Source organism: Scardinius erythrophthalmus (assembly GCF_964197995.2).
Source record: "Scardinius erythrophthalmus genome assembly, chromosome: 8".
Taxonomy (NCBI): Eukaryota; Metazoa; Chordata; class Actinopteri; order Cypriniformes; family Leuciscidae; genus Scardinius; species Scardinius erythrophthalmus.
Window position 1 is genome coordinate 40,068,703 of NC_138228.1, and position 12,641 is coordinate 40,081,343.

A 12,641-nucleotide genomic window follows, 5' to 3' on the forward strand; every position below is an offset into this window, starting at 1 on the left:
AGATTGTTGGTTCAGTTGACTGGTTATAACAACACTACCAACTATGCCATCTTCAATCAACTTCCATTGAGTTCCAGGGGTATTAAATGTAAGTACAAAATACTTTTTCTCTTGTGCTTGTGAATTGGTGGGGAATAGTAGCAGTAGCTAATGTAAGCTTGGCGTTTTTAGCAGGCTAGCTATCTAGCAGGCTAGCTAGCTTGCAGGTTAAACTGGCTGTCATAGATTAATCATAGACTGGCATAGATCAATCTATGAAACAGTGTAACAGTAACTGCTACAGTGCAGTCAGGGCTCTCAAGTGTCACATGACAGTCACTCATTTCGGTCTTTTGTCACGCCCTCTCGCCACACATTGTATTTCTCACGTGGAAAAACTATTTATAATATATTTAATATGCCGCAGCACCCAAAATGTCTCTGGCCGCGCCAGTCTCATTATGGAAACGGCAGGAATCAATCGCTGTAAAAATCTATTATTGTCTATCCATTATAAAAGTGCATCTATCCATAATAAAAGTGGATATATCCATTATAAAAGTGCATATATCCATAATAAAAGTGGATATATCCATCATAAAAGTGCATCTATCCATCATAAAAGTCCATCTATCCATCATAAAAGTCCATCTATCCATCATAAAAGTCCATCTATCCATTATAAAAGTCCATCTATCCATCATAAAAGTCCATCTATCCATCATAAAAGTGCATCTATCCATTATAAAAGTGCATCTATCCATCATAAAAGTCCATCTATCCATTATAAAAGTGCATCTATCCATTATAAAAGTGCATCTATCCATCATAAAAGTCCATCTATCCATTATAAAAGTGCATCTATCCATCATAAAAGTCCATCTATCCATTATAAAAGTCCATCTATCCATTATAAAAGTGCATCTATCCATTATTAAAGTGCATCTATCCATTATAAAAGTGCATCTATCCATTATAAAAGTGCATCTATCCATCATAAAAGTCCATCTATCCATTATAAAAGTGCATCTATCCATCATAAAAGTGTCACGGTTCATAAATCCTATGTCTCTTCCTTGTCTCGTGTTTCTGTTGTTGTGTGCTGATTGTGTGGGTGTGTCAGCTGATTATTCACTCATCGGCAATCAAGTTCATCACTCCCGTCACCAGCTGCAGCTCATCTCAGCGCATATATAAATACTCACTCAATTCTCATTTCCTCTGTCAGATCGTTCTATGTGGTTCCCAGTGTGTGGTTCGTCTTGTTCCAGTTCCAGTGTCTCGTCGTTGCCTGTTCTTGTTCCTGTGGATGTTTCACTCTGGACTTGTCACCGTCATCACCACTCTTCACCACAGCACTCATCTGACCATCAAAGTCCCTGCGCCGCTATCCTGTTCCACCCTGGATTACTGTGTTCTCACTGATTGTCAAATAAAGAGTGTTTTGAGCTACTTGCGATTCCTTCCGTCCTTCTATCATGACAGAACGATCTGACCGTTCAATGGAAGCAGCGAGTAGCTCCACCAGATCGCTGGAGGAATTCGTCAACAGCAGCATACTTCGAATGGATTCCCAGGAGAAGAACCTCAGCGATACAGCTCGCGCTGTCCAGGCTCTAGTGGCGCAGGTGTCCGGGCTCACCCAACAGCTTCAACATCTGCGAGGTCCCGCTGCGCCCCCCACACCGCCGGTTCCCCCACCACCACCAGAGAACCCTTCCCAGTCGGAGCCCCGCCTACCAGTTCCTGAGTCATATGCAGGTGAACCAAACTTCTGTCGAGCTTTCTTAACACGATGCTCCATGCACTTTTCTCTTCAGCCCAGGACATTCAACAATGAGCAAACCAAGGTCGCTTTTGTCTTGACGCTGCTGACTGGGAAGGCGGCACTCTGGGGGACAGCGGTGTGGGAGAATCAAGACCCATGCTGTGCCTCGTTCCTGGAGCTCTCCGCCGAAATGAAACGGGTCTTCGACCGGTCCGTCGCGGGACGAGAGGCAGCAAGGATGCTGGCCGATTTGCAACAGGGAGAGAGATCTGTTTCGGACTACTCCATCGAGTTTCGTACTCTAGCGGCGGAGAGCCAATGGAACGAGGAGGCGCAGTGGGATATGTTCCTGCATGGGTTGGCTGACCGCGTCCAGAAGGAGATTTACGCCATGGACCTTCCCACCTCACTCAACGGCCTGATCGCGTTGGCGTTAAGAGTAGACGCACGGTTATCACGAATGACTCGTCGCACTATGCCCAGTCGTCCCACAGGAGGGTTCGAGGGCCAACGTTTTGGAGGCGGGGACGCGGTCAGCCCTGTCTGCGATCACGAGCCCATGCAGGTGGGTCGAGCCCGGCTTTCCCGGGAGGAGAAGGAAAGGCGGAGATCCCAGGGCCTCTGCATGTACTGTGGAGGCGCGGGCCATTTCGCCTATAACTGCCCGTTAAAAGGCCCAGCCCGATAGTAAGTATGAGGCTACTATCGGGTGGGATCTCCGCCAAGAAGTCCTCATCCACATCGACTCTCCTTCCGGTAAGACTGAGATGGTCAAATCACCTTCACGATTGTCAAGCACTGTTGGATTCTGGGGCAGAAGGTAATTTCATGGACCGTTCATTTGCACACAAACTCCAAGTTCCCCTCAGACCCCTCACTCACAAGATTTCTGTACACACTCTCAACGGCCAGGAACTCCCCACCATCTCATTCATCACCGAAGACATCACTCTCATCACATCAGGAAACCACACAGAAACTACCTCATTTTACATTCTGGACACTCCCCTCGCACCCATCGTCCTTGGTCACCCCTGGCTCACCCGTCACAACCCCAAAGTGGACTGGCTATCCAATTCTGTGTCTGCGTGGAGCAGTTTTTGTCATGAGTCTTGTCTTGTGTCTGCTTGTCCGTCTGTTTCTGTCCCTGTGTTTCAGGAGGAGGCAGTGGATTTATCTAACGTGCCCACGGAGTACCTGGACCTGAAGGAAGTGTTCAGTAAGTCTCGGGCTGCTTCTCTTCCCCCGCATCGTCCCTATGACTGTGCTATAGAGTTACTGCCAGGTACGTCTCCGCCTAAGGGCAAGTTGTATTCACTCTCTGTCCCAGAGAGGCAGGCCATGGAGAAATATATTTCTGATTCTTTAGCAACTGGGTTCATCCGTCCTTCCTCTTCTCCAGCGGGGGCGGGGTTCTTTTTTGTGGGGAAGAAGGACGGGTCCCTGCGACCTTGTATTGACTACCGGGGGCTGAACAGCATCACGGTAAAGAATACTTATCCTTTGCCGTTGATGTCTTCAGCCTTCGAGAGGTTGCAGGGAGCGTCCATTTTCACAAAATTGGATTTACGGAATGCTTATCATTTGGTCCGCATCAGGGAGGGGGATGAATGGAAAACTGCTTTTAACACCCCCAGGGGGCACTTTGAATACTTGGTCATGCCCTTCGGGCTGTCCAACTCCCCAGCGGTTTTCCAAGCACTTGTCAACGACGTGTTGCGAGACATGGTCGATCAGTTCATATATGTCTACCTGGATGACATATTGATTTTTTCTTCGTCTCTCCAGGAACATGTGCAACACGTCCGACAAGTGCTCCAGAGATTGCTAGAGAATGGGCTTTTTGTCAAGGCGGAGAAATGCGATTTTCATGCACAGTCTGTTCCTTTTTTAGGTTACATCGTGTCGGTTGAGGGAATGCGCATGGATCCTGAGAAGATCAAGGCTGTGGTAGAATGGCCAAGTCCAGATTCCCGTAAGGCCCTACAGAGGTTTCTGGGATTCGCCAATTTCTACCGGCGTTTCATTCGCAACTTCAGCCAACTAGCCGCACCTCTGACCGCCTTGACCTCCCCCAGAACGACGTTCAGGTGGTCAGACGCAGCCGAGGCTGCGTTTGCCAAACTTAAGGGTTGCTTCGTTTCAGCCCCCATCCTGATAACCCCTGATCCTTCACGTCAGTTCATGGTGGAGGTCGATGCGTCAGAGGTGGGGGTAGGTGCAGTGTTATCCCACTTCTCCTTCAGACGATAAGATGCATCCTTGCGCGTTTTTGTCTCATCGTTTGTCCCCTGCGGAGCGTAATTATGACATTGGCAACAGAGAGTTGTTGGCAGTCAAATTAGCATTGGAGGAATGGCGCCACTGGTTAGAAGGGTCGGGGGTACCTTTTATCGTCTGGACCGATCACAAGAACTTGGAATATATTCGGACGGCTAAAAGATTAAACTCCAGGCAGGCTCGGTGGGCTCTTTTTTTCGGTCGTTTTGATTTTACTCTCTCGTACCGCCCGGGTTCCAAGAACATCAAACCCGATTCTTTATCACGTATTTTTGACCGTTCCGAACGCCCGTCTACTCCCGAGTGCATTTTACCAGAGTCTCTATTCGTCTCTACACTCATATGGGAGGTCGAATCGAAGGTCAAGAAGGCCTTAGAAGGGGTAACGCCTCCGACTCGTTGTCCATCGAATCGTTTGTTTGTGCCTGAGAGTTTACGGTCCAGCGTTATTCAGTGGGGACATTGTTCCAATGTGGCTTGCCATCCAGGAGTAAATCGTACTAAATTTTTGGTCAAGCAACGATTCTGGTGGCCTCTCATGGCTCGTGACGTTCACAATTTTGTTCTGGCTTGCTCAGTTTGTGCCACGGGTAAGACTTCCAATCGTTCCCCAGATGGGTTACTCCAACCGCTGCCGGTGCCTTCGAGACCCTGGTCCCATATCGCTCTAGATTTTGTCACCGCCCTCCCACCCTCCCAGGGTCACACGGTAGTTTTGACCGTGGTGGACCGGTTCTCGAAGGCGGCCCATTTCATACCCTTGCCCAAATTACCCTCAGCCAAGGAGACAGCGTTGATTGTCGTTAATCACGTCTTTCGGTTACATGGCCTCCCGATAGACGTGGTTTCTGACAGGGGACCCCAATTTGTGTCCAAATTTTGGCGAGAGTTTTGTAAGTGCCTGGGTGCGACTGTCAGTCTGTCCTCTGGGTTTCATCCCCAGAGCAATGGTCAAACTGAGCGAGCCAACCAGGATTTGGAGAGAACGTTGCGATGTTTAGTGTCCAAGAATCCTTCCTCTTGGAGCCAACAATTGTCTATGGTGGAGTACGCCCACAACACGTTGCCAGTGTCATCCACGGGCCTATCACCGTTTGAGTGTAGTTTAGGGTACCAGCCACCTATTTTTCCTAGTCTGGAATCCGAAGTCGCGGTTCCCTCCGCCCACGCCTTCGTCCAGAGGTGTCGCCGCACTTGGACTAGAGCCCGTGAGACTCTACTCCAAGTGGGGGCGCGCACTAAGGCCAAAGCCGATCGCCACCGGCGGAAGCCTCCCGTGTACGTCGTCGGTTCTAAAGTGTGGCTTTCTACCAAGGACATTCCTCTCCGCTCTGTTTCTAATAAGCTTGCTCCTAAATTTATTGGCCCATTCTCTGTCACTAAAATCATTAGTCCGGTGACAGTCCGTCTCAATCTTCCTCCAGTGTACAGGAGGATTCATCCCGTCTTTCACGTATCCAAAATCAAGCCCGTGTTTTTTGCTCGCATTAATCCGCCAGTCCCGGTTCCCCCCCCGCCGCGACTCGTAGATGGGGAACCAACTTATTCGGTCAGTCGTGTTCTGGACTCAAGGCGGAGGGGACGCGGATTTCAGTACTTGGTGGACTGGGAAGGTTACGGTCCGGAGGAGAGGAGTTGGGTACCGGCCAGAGACATCCTGGATCACTCTCTTATCGATGATTACAATCGGCAGGTAAGGGAGCCTGGGAACGCCAGGAGGCGTTCCTAGGGGAGGGGGTACTGTCACGGTTCATAAATCCTATGTCTCTTCCTTGTCTCGTGTTTCTGTTGTTGTGTGCTGATTGTGTGGGTGTGTCAGCTGATTATTCACTCATCGGCAATCAAGTTCATCACTCCCGTCACCAGCTGCAGCTCATCTCAGCACATATATAAATACTCACTCAATTCTCATTTCCTCTGTCAGATCGTTCTATGTGGTTCCCAGTGTGTGGTTCGTCTTGTTCCAGTTCCAGTGTCTCGTCGTTGCCTGTTCTTGTTCCTGTGGATGTTTCACTCTGGACTTGTCACCGTCATCACCACTCTTCACCACAGCACTCATCTGACCATCAAAGTCCCTGCGCCGCTATCCTGTTCCACCCTGGATTACTGTGTTCTCACTGATTGTCAAATAAAGAGTGTTTTGAGCTACTTGCGATTGCTTCCGTCCTTCTATCATGACAAAAAGTCCATCTATCCATTATAAAAGTCCATATATCCATTATAAAAGTGCATCTATCCATTATAAAAGTGCATCTATCCATTATAAAAGTGCATCTATCCATCATAAAATTCCATCTATCCATCATTAAAGTCCATCTATCCATTATAAAAGTCCATCTATCCATCATAAAAGTGCATCTATCCATTATAAAAGTGCATCTATCCATCATAAAAGTCCATCTATCCATCATAAAAGTCCATCTATCCATTATAAAAGTCCATCTATCCATTATAAAAGTCCATCTATCCATCATAAAAGTCCATCTATCCATCATAAAAGTCCATCTATCCATTATAAAAGTCCATCTATCCATTATAAAAGTGCATCTATCCATCATAAAAGTCCATCTATCCATTATAAAAGTGCATCTATCCATCATAAAAGTCCATCTATCCATCATAAAAGTCCATCTATCCATTATAAAAGTGCATCTATCCATTATAAAAGTGCATCTATCCATTATAAAAGTCCATCTATCCATCATAAAAGTCCATTTATCCATTATAAAAGTGCATCTATCCATTATAAAAGTGCATCTATCCATCATAAAAGTCCATTTATCCATTATAAAAGTGCATCTATCCATTATAAAAGTGCATCTATCCATCATAAAAGTCCATTTATCCATTATAAAAGTCCATCTATCCATCATAAAAGTCCATTTATCCATTATAAAAGTGCATCTATCCATTATAAAAGTCCATCTATCCATTATAAAAGTCCATCTATCCATCATAAAAGTGCATCTATCCATTATAAAAGTGCATCTATCCATCATAAAAGTCCATCTATCCATCATAAAAGTCCATCTATCCATTATAAAAGTGCATCTATCCATTATAAAAGTGCATCTATCCATTATAAAAGTCCATCTATCCATCATAAAAGTCCATTTATCCATTATAAAAGTGCATCTATCCATTATAAAAGTGCATCTATCCATTATAAAAGTGCATCTATCCATCATAAAAGTCAATCTATCCATCATAAAAGTCCATCTATCCATTATAAAAGTGCATCTATCCATTATAAAAGTGCATCTATCCATCATAAAAGTCAATCTATCCATCATAAAAGTCCATCTATCCATTATAAAAGTCCATCTATCCATCATAAGTCTATCTATCCATTATAAAAGTGCATCTATCCATTATAAAAGTGCATCTATCCATTATAAAAGTACATCTATCCATCATAAAAGTGCATCTCTTCATCATAATAGTGCATGTCTTCATGTTCATTTTATGAAGTATACTTAAGTAATTTGCAAGTATATTTTTTTAAGTATACTTTATGTAGTAAGTATACTAATATCAATGTGTACTTGTAGTAAACTTGTGTACTATTTCAATACTGATTGGGACTAAATTGGCCCACTTTTAGTATTTTTAGTATTTGTAAGAGTAGTAAACTAAGTACACAACTAGGTTTCTCATTTGTAATGCATCTGTACTACAAGTTACTTATAAGTATACTAGTAGTTTACTATTTTAATACAAGTAGTAAAAATTTTTGTTTATGAAAGTATACACTGAAGTGTACTCTCAGTAAACTACTATTTCGTAGTTTATACTGCAAGTATACTTGTAAGTTTTCTAACATTATACTTATAGTTTACTATTATATGTTATTTTTGCACTTGAAAAATACCTTTAACTGTACTTTAATTTTTTAAATATTTTATTAGCTTCATGCATCCTTTTTTAAAATACACTTGAATGTCAGTAAGTTTCATAAAGAATGGCAACATTTTAAACAAAAAAGTAGAATTAGAGTAAATTGCTATATACCACCAGTGGACTAGCTTACACAAAAATTCAGATATGCAGAATAAGAAACATATCTGTTTTATATCAATATTCTAATCAATATTTTCAAACAATGTAAGTTTCATAAGACTGTATATGAAAAACTATGTAAAAAAATATATATTTAATTGACTACTCAATCAAAAGAGTTAACACAACTATAAGCCATGTATACTTTGATTTCTTAATTATTCTTTTAAGTATATCTGGATCAAAAGATTGAGTTCAAGTACAGGCCAAATATACCTGGGCCCGTATTCATAAAGAATCTTAATGCAAAGAGTAGCTCCTAGTGACAAAATTCTAAGAAAATTCTTAGAAATGTGGGCGTTTACTCTTAAAATTAAAGAACAAATCCCAGTAAAGAAAAAAGTACTTCAGAAAGCATCTTAACCCTTAAAAGAGGTCTTAAGGTCAGAATTGTAAGGAGCACGGACGAGGACTTTTCAGAGGCTGAAGAGTTTCTTTAGCAGAGGAGAACATGGCAGAAAGACGAAGAGGGAGAAGAAAAGTGTTGCAGTCAATGACAGTGAGTTAATAAGAGCTATAGATTAGATTGTGCAGGGATCATGTTTGTGACTGATCTTATTAGAGACGATATTTGGCAACTGGGAAAATGCAATAATGCAGCAGTGTGTAATGTACACAGTTGCATGTAATTTCAAAGTGAAGGCTTAGAATAGACCCTATACTTAAAATCACTATTTTTTTCCTTCTTGGACAACCAGCCAATCACAGTCTTCAAAAGATTGTGTCATACATAGCAACGGGGGCAACCCCGCCTCCTCACTAAGATGAAAGTTTTTGTCTTTTCCTTGCTCAGAGTTGCTCTCAGATCGGCCCCGAATCGCTCTTAAGATAAGACTCTATATGTAAAATCCTGAGAGGATTCTTAGAATCTTTATGAATACGGGCCCTGGACTTTTCTCTCAGGATAAATCAAGTACACTGAAGTGTAATTTTAGGTATATTTCTGAGAAGTACATAAAATGTAGACTGAAAGTATACTAAGTGTGAAAAACACCAAGCTTACATTAGCTACTGCTACTATTCCCCACCAATTCACAAACACAAGAGAAAAAGTATTTTGTACTTACATTTAATACCCCTGGAACTCAATGGAAGTTGATTGAAGATGGCATAGTTGGTAGTGTTGTTATAACCAGTCAACTGAACCAACAATCTTTTCACAAAACTGACAAAACCTCGTCAAACTGTCAAAATCCATCAACATTCCCTGCATGAGCTACTTTCTGACATTCAAACTGAAAGTGGGTGAATATCAAAATACATGATAGAAACATTTTGTTAAACCACTTACAAGTGTTATGTTGACAACACTATTGAAACAATTACTTTTTATTACAACTGTACATGAATAAATAGGCCATTTGGCCCTGGACTAATAGGGTATTCTATTTGTCCAGTCTATTGGCTCTATTCTATTTTGAAGACTTGTGCTGGCTGCACAAGTCTAATTTAAGGCTCTCACAAATAAATAGTATGGGTATATTATACATTTTCTGAGTCATCAGAGTGCCTTGAGTATTGAAGTTGTTGAGTTTTGTGTCCATGGTGTTCTTTCATGCCACAGGGATAAAATAAAGCATACAGTTTAGGCGGAAATTGTGAAAAAATGTGTGTTATTTCTGGTTTAAAGAAGTCATGTGACCTCTGAGTTTGGCAGACAGATTCAGTACTGGGCTTAAATGAAAGCCTAAAAGGTCCCCTTTCCAACGATACCAATCACCATATTATAGAATATTGACAATATCCCTAGCATGAGCCTAAACCAGATATACACCAGATTTCAAAAACGGAATTTATCTTAGGGGGTTAGTAACTACATAAGCTGAAAAAAGTGATTTCGCTACCACCGCTGCACTGCTATCGTGATTTTTCTAATACTAGGGGTGTATACCTTGCCAAAAAACAATGAACAATGATTTGCCCCCCCAGATGATACCGATGGACCAAATTTGGGGCCCTGGCTCATGGACTAATAGGACTGTGAAGCTTTGTGAGTGCTGATGGAAGCGATCGACTCCATCTATGAATTTTGATCATTGTTCTGAATGGGATCCAGACATAGTCTTTGAAAAAATGAGATTTTCTCCGCTTTTTGTTCAAATTGTTGCTTTTTTATGAAACTTACACACATTCAAGTGTTGAATGTAACATTTTATTTCTATACTCATTTGTTTTGTAGGTTCCCTGTCAAGGACTAACAGAGTCCTGTGAAATGAATGTTCGCAGTGGAACATGTTACTGTTGTGATTTGTATGATTGTGCCAAGTAAGTAATTCGCATATTTGTGAAGACACACTTTAAAGAAACACTCATCGATAATGCTAAATAAATAATAATAATAATAAAAAAGTTGTTATCTGTCCACCCCATAGTATAAAAGAGAGCTAAGGCAAATATAACTATTGCTATTATTCATATTTTGAGGGTTTAAATTCCTAAAAGTAAGCAAGGAAGCACATAACTCATTTCGCACCATACATAGCATGAACCACATACACTTTCTACAGAACATCTTGTTGCAGTAAATTAGTTATTAATGTGAAATAGCACATAATCATGTAATACCATGACAATGATTTGCCTGCTTGCTTTCTTTTCCAGTGGAGGATATCTGAACAATTACTATGAGTTTGTTGGTGTGCAGAGCTGTCAGGATGTCCTTTCTCTGTATGTTCTCCTCTGGATCCTAACTGCCCTCAACCTTTTGGCCTTCGTGTTTGGAATCCTGACCACTGCTGTACTGGGCAGTTTCAAAGACATGGTGAGAAACAAAGAAAAAGAGCACTCTGCAGTAACATTGTGCACCGTTTAGAATCAGAATTTAAACTTCAATTTAATTTTAAGTCCATTTCATAAAATATGAATTTTGCTCATTCATGATCTGTCCAACTTAAGGGGGTGGTCACATTTACCGTTGTCCTGCAAATTTTCATGGGAATTTCGCATGAAGGGCGAAAGATTCCTTCACACACATTTGTCTACGGATTCAAGTTGGTCACACATTCACCGCACTGACCAACAGAAAGGTGCTTGGTTTGAAAGTGTATTGTGAGCTGTGCTTCACACATCATAGTGTAGTATTTACAATAGACAATGGACCTTTTTGGCCCATGAAATTTAATCTGACTTTTAAACGGATACTTTAGAAATATATACTTTTGGTAACACTTTAGTTTAGGGTCTCTATTTCTCTAATTCAGGGTCTAATTGCTTATAGCATGCATATTACTATATTGGCTGTTTATTAGTAGCCTACTTATAAAGCACATATTAATGCCTTATTCTGCATGACCATATTCTACATCCCTTAATCCTTCCCAATACATAAACTTAACAACTACCTTACTAACTATTAATAAGCAATAGTTAGAGGAGTTTATTAAGGGAAAAGTCATTGGTAATAGTTAGTTAATAGTGAGAAATCAACCCTAAAATAAAATCCTAAAAAAAGATCTGCAATGATTTAGTTAGCTGTTTTACACCTATAAAATCTCTGCTAGGTGTGGGCGATATTGGATTTGGATTTTGGCTTCCAGTGATCAGGAAAATAAGACAATTGTGATAAAGTGATCATTGTGCCACATTCAGTTTCAAAATTGGTCTTGTGTTATAAATCCAATACACCCCTTTTCTGGTACACCTTTATCCCTCCTTAAAAGCCTAAACTTAATGCCCAAATCAGTTCAAGTCATTACTGCAAAATGCAGTGTAGTGTTGCTAAACTGTGGGATCTTCTTGTTAGGCCCGGTCTCAAATGGAACCTAGTGGAGTCCACAAGTAATGGCGCTTTGCTTGGCAAAAGTGTGCATCGAGGGTGCACATCGGCCGCAAAAGGGACGCTGCCTTCTGATACCTAAAATAACAAATGGGACACCCTATGGTCTTGTGCACACGGCAGCAATTGCAAGTCCACAAGACCACAAGTGCACATGAGGTGTGCCATTTGGGGCAGAGCCTAAATAATAGCGTGAATAAGAACCCTGTTCAGTAGACACACACTTTCCATAACACGGGCAAGCGAAGTATGCTTAGTGCTTCGGGTGTCCGCAATCTAAAATAGCTCAAATTGTCATGTTGTCAAGAAGAACAAAAACACACAAAAAAGAACAAGGTAATATCAAGTAATAATGAGTGTTTGCCCATGTGCTCTTTAGACAAAGCGAGAGAGGAGAATGAAAAGGGAATAGTAGTCTGTCATAGGGTGACCATATTTTAGTTTTCAGAAAACAGAACGGGGGTGTGGTTGATGGGCGGGGCGTGGTTTGAGGAGGCGTGGTTAAGGGTGGGGGCGTGGCTGGGGGTGAATGCATCAAAAAATACTTGACAAAATGCATTCACAACCTTGTTGTGACATAGGCCACAACCTATGTTATTGTAGGCTACTTTAATACATAAAGGAATACATCCTTTCCATTCAATGTTTGGCCCGCAAAAATAGAATACTATTAAAAAAAAAGGTTTAGCTTTTAACACCTTTTACATGATGACACTATTTCTTTTCATTGCCATAAGCATAGGTTGAAAATCTACTGCTAAAATAAAAAATCTACTACAC

General features: G+C 41.7%; 1 protein-coding gene across 1 annotated transcript in view; it reads left to right on the forward strand.

The window, feature by feature from the left end:
• LOC308694299 (transmembrane protein 255B) overlaps positions 1-12,641 on the forward strand; it is a 66,132-nt gene that overhangs the window by 37,820 nt on the left and 15,671 nt on the right. Inside the window, exons 6-7 of the mRNA XM_081371766.1 lie at positions 10,266-10,351; positions 10,688-10,847. Coding sequence (XP_081227892.1) covers positions 10,266-10,351; positions 10,688-10,847 — 246 coding nt within the window. The remainder of the gene's footprint in view (positions 1-10,265; positions 10,352-10,687; positions 10,848-12,641) is intronic.